At 52.2% G+C, this 3,781-nt stretch overlaps 1 protein-coding gene across 1 annotated transcript in view; it reads right to left on the reverse strand.

Moving 5' to 3' along the window:
• Window positions 1-1,162: 1,162 nt before the first annotated feature.
• The window catches only part of HOXA9 (homeobox A9), a 5,224-nt gene continuing 2,605 nt past the window's right edge, over window positions 1,163-3,781 (reverse strand). The window contains 2 exon segments of the mRNA XM_025046858.1: window positions 1,163-2,577; window positions 3,622-3,781. The exon segment at window positions 3,622-3,781 is cut by the window's right edge and continues 52 nt beyond it. Of these exon segments, the coding sequence (XP_024902626.1) occupies window positions 2,339-2,577; window positions 3,622-3,781 (399 nt within the window). The 3' untranslated portion in view covers window positions 1,163-2,338.

The raw sequence follows: 3,781 nt of genomic DNA on the forward strand, positions 1-3,781 counted from the left end.
AAGAGAGCTGTTTCCGCAGCCGCATTATCGGCAGCAGACAGAGCAAACAAATGAAAGGGCTTTGGTGGAAAATCTTAATTGAGGCTGGACAGTTGTAAACTCATTAAGGGCCGAATTCCAGACAGTTCGCAGACCCGGCCTTTATGGCACACCCTTACTGCCCATTCTTTGAAGTTCCTTCTGTCTGCAACAACAGAGGGCGTCTCAACCTGGCGGCGGGGTGGGGGTAGGGGTGCGAAGGGATGTCCCATCCCCCCTGCGCCCTGGTTCCCTTTTTACGTGTCCAACTACAGATACCGTTGCAGAAGTCGCAGGGGGCAGGGGATGGGGGCGGGGGAAGGGCGAGAAAAGAAAAGGGGGAGATGAGGTTGAACCTTCCAGCCCCATCTACAAGGCTCTAGGGACTCCGAGGTAGTGGCGGTTCCCTCCCGCAGCCCTTTACACCCCATAAACGGTAACAGCCCTCATTTTCTTTTATGATGCTTTGGGCTCCTTCTTTGCCTGGGCCTTGCCTCTGCCGGGACTTGTGCTCAGAGAGGGGCGCGCAGACCAGGGCTCAGAATTCCCCGAGCCAGCCAGCCAAGATATGGGGATGCGGGGGCACAGGCCTTCAGTTCCCCGAGAGCCCCAAATGTCTGTCCCGGAGCCAAGTTGGAGCGATCGGACTCCTGTTTCCCTCCTTGAAGACTCCTTAGGAGGCAGCCACTCGGCTCTTGGTCCTACTGCCCCCCACCTGCCCACCCCGACTGCCAGGGAAGGCCCAGCAGTCTCCTCAGATCTGGGTTTGGGAAATTTCTTGGGGCCCCAGGATGAAAGAGGGACTTGTCATTGTTACTGGCCGGTGATACCCGAGACCCCAGCCCAGCTCTTCAGAGGCCCCCCGACCGCCCCACAAATGGTCACAAAGCCTCGAACCTGGCCTCACCGCCTGGTGTTCCCCAGCTTTCCTCCGCTGCTCGCGCGGCCAGGCAGCGGGCCTGGAGGGGAGCGCTCAGGCCCGCCCGCGGCCGGCTACAGTACGTTCCAGCTTCCCAAAGCCCACAGAGCAAAATCGAGGTTCTGTCCTCTTTCAGCCGAGCCCCTACCCAGAGACTACCCAGGTTCCCCGTCCCAGGAGAAGGTACAAAGAACTGACCCGCAACATAAAAAATATATAGATAGATAGAAAAGAATCAATATATTTTATTTAACAAAAAGTTAAATATCATCTCAACACAATTTGGTCAGTAGGCCTTGAGGTAACTATTGCAAAATATACAGTGTGTGCTCAGCCCAGTGGAAACCCCAGATTCACCAAGAATACAAATCTACAGTAGCCCAATGGCGGTTTCATAGTGTATAATTTATTATCAATAAAATTAACTCCATTACAATAAGCATTCATTTTCCCCCGGTTAAAATTAAACGTAAACCATAGGTAGTAACCTTCTGCACATACGTATAGCTCCAAATATCCTCATGGTTTGTCTGGTGCAAAAACAATATTCAAGCTGGTCTGATTGCTTTTTCCTTTAATATGTGGTTTATATATACAATCGATAAGACAGGTTGATAGCGCATGTAGAAACTAAAATGCCTGATTTTCAGAAGTGGAGAAAATCATGAATCTATGCATCCTAGAGAATCTTTTCTTTAAAACAAAACAAAACAAAAGTATTTCACTGGGAATTCCTTACAGCTAATTTACAATCAAAGGTTAACAGCCTAGTTATACAGAAGACATATTCCACTACAGAGCTATACCCTATGCAACTGTTTTCCTCCTCATAAACAACCTGAGTTCAAATTGAATTCTAGCTTTCACAATCACAACGGGTGCTTCACCCAGCACAGAAGTTTGAGTCACAAAACATAATTACCACAATAAAACACAGTGTTCAAGTATCTGGGCAGATCGCTCTGCCTCACAAAGAGAAAATTAAATTAACTACACAGACTAAAAACTATACAGCCTGCAGTCAACAGTTGTGCATTATAAAAAAAAGGTAGTTTTTTTTTGTTTGTTTGTTTGTTTTAAGTCAGGAACAGGTAGATTTTATAAAATATATACAAGCTAGCACACGCAGCCATCCGCGCTAATGCCCCTTCTTTTTCTTTCTTCCTCTTCTTCTTCTCCTTTTTTTTTTTCCTATAGAAAATGGAAAGCTTACAATACCTCCTTCATCAAAGTGGCAGGCCAAGGAGCCAGCCTGAGAAGGGTGTGCCAGGGAGAGATGAGGCCGGGAGTGTAGAGCCGCTCTGTGAGGGGTGCTGGAGGCTCGGGTGCGAGGGGATGGGAGAAGGGGGTGGGCAGTCCTTTCTCTCTCTAGCTCTGTTTTCTAAACGAACTCCAGTGGCATCACTCATCCTTTGCTCGGTCCTTGTTGATTTTCTTCATTTTCATCCTGCGGTTCTGGAACCAGATCTTGACCTGCCTTTCGGTGAGGTTGAGCAGTCGGGCCACCTCGTACCTGCGGTCCCTGGTGAGGTACATGTTGAACAGAAACTCTTTCTCCAGCTCCAGCGTTTGGTGTTTCGTATAGGGGCAGCGCTTCTTCCGCGTGGAGCGCGCATGAAGCCAGTTGGCCGCAGGGTTGTCTGCGGGAGAGAGAAATGGGGTTTAAAAGGAGAAGTACACCCCCCTCCTCCTCTGGGGGCTAAGGAACCTCCTAGGGTCTTCGGCCAAAGTGCAGGACGCTGCTGAATTGGTTAGGGAAGGCGGCAGAGGCTCGCACACAATGGACCCCGGCAGACAGACGCAGGGACGGTCACTCACAATTGCACGCAGGAGAACCTCAGCCCCCCTGCTCTCGGAGGCCCTCCTCTCCCCTCCTCTCCCCTCCTCTCTCCTCCTCTCCCTTCCTCTCCTTTCCTATCCTTTCCCGCTCTCCACACTCCGAGTGATGAAATTTGGAAAAAGATCTTTTGCCCTGCTGCCTTGTATTCGTGTAGTAAGGTTAATTTCCTTTTTATTCTCTCTCACTCACTCTGTCTTTCCTCCCCCTCCCCTTTCCTTCTATTCTACCCTCCTCCTTATTTGACCTCCCTGGAAGGCCGTGGGAGCGGGGCAGGCCATCACTGCGCCCCTAGGCACCCCAAGGCCATTGATCACTTCTCCAGTTTATTTGAATAATCTGGCATAGGGACCCTCGTGGCCTGGTCGCCTGCAGCCTCATCTAAGGCAGGATTTACGCCTCCACTGGCTGAAGGCAAGAAGTGGAGGGAATCGGCCGTCTTCCCCAGCGTCCTAGCTGCAGCTGACGCCGCTGCTCCCAGATAATCCAGCCGCACAAAAGACTCTGCCGCGCTGCTTTCGAAGAACGACTCAAAGTATCTCTGTCCTGGTCCTGGGCAGCCTGGGAGATGGGTGGCTGGTCTTGGCTCGGCCGGTAGCTCCCGCCCCGCCCCCTCTCTTGGTGGCAGCCGCCTCCCCTCCCCCCGAGACCGGCGGGCCCGCTTGTCACAGCTCTGTGGACTTGGGACCCCATCTGAGGCGTCCCAAACAGCAACTTCTGACTCCCGGCCCCTGCTTAGGAGGCTTGCAGCGCAGGCGAAGGCAGGCTCAAAAGAAAGCTGGCGGGCCGGCAGATCCGGGTGGCCGGCGTGGAGGCGGCGGTGGGTCTGGAGGGAGGAGACACTTACTGGGATCGATGGGGGGCTTGTCTCCGCCGCTCTCATTCTCAGCATTGTTTTCGGAGAAGGCGCCTTCGCTGGGCTGTTTTTCTCTATCAACTGGAGGAGAACCACAAGCATAGTCAGTCAGGGACAAAGTGTGAGTGTCAAGCGTGGGACAGTCACCCCT

This window comes from Pteropus alecto, unplaced genomic scaffold, assembly GCF_000325575.1.
Source record: "Pteropus alecto unplaced genomic scaffold, ASM32557v1 scaffold21, whole genome shotgun sequence".
NCBI lineage: Eukaryota > Metazoa > Chordata > Mammalia > Chiroptera > Pteropodidae > Pteropus > Pteropus alecto.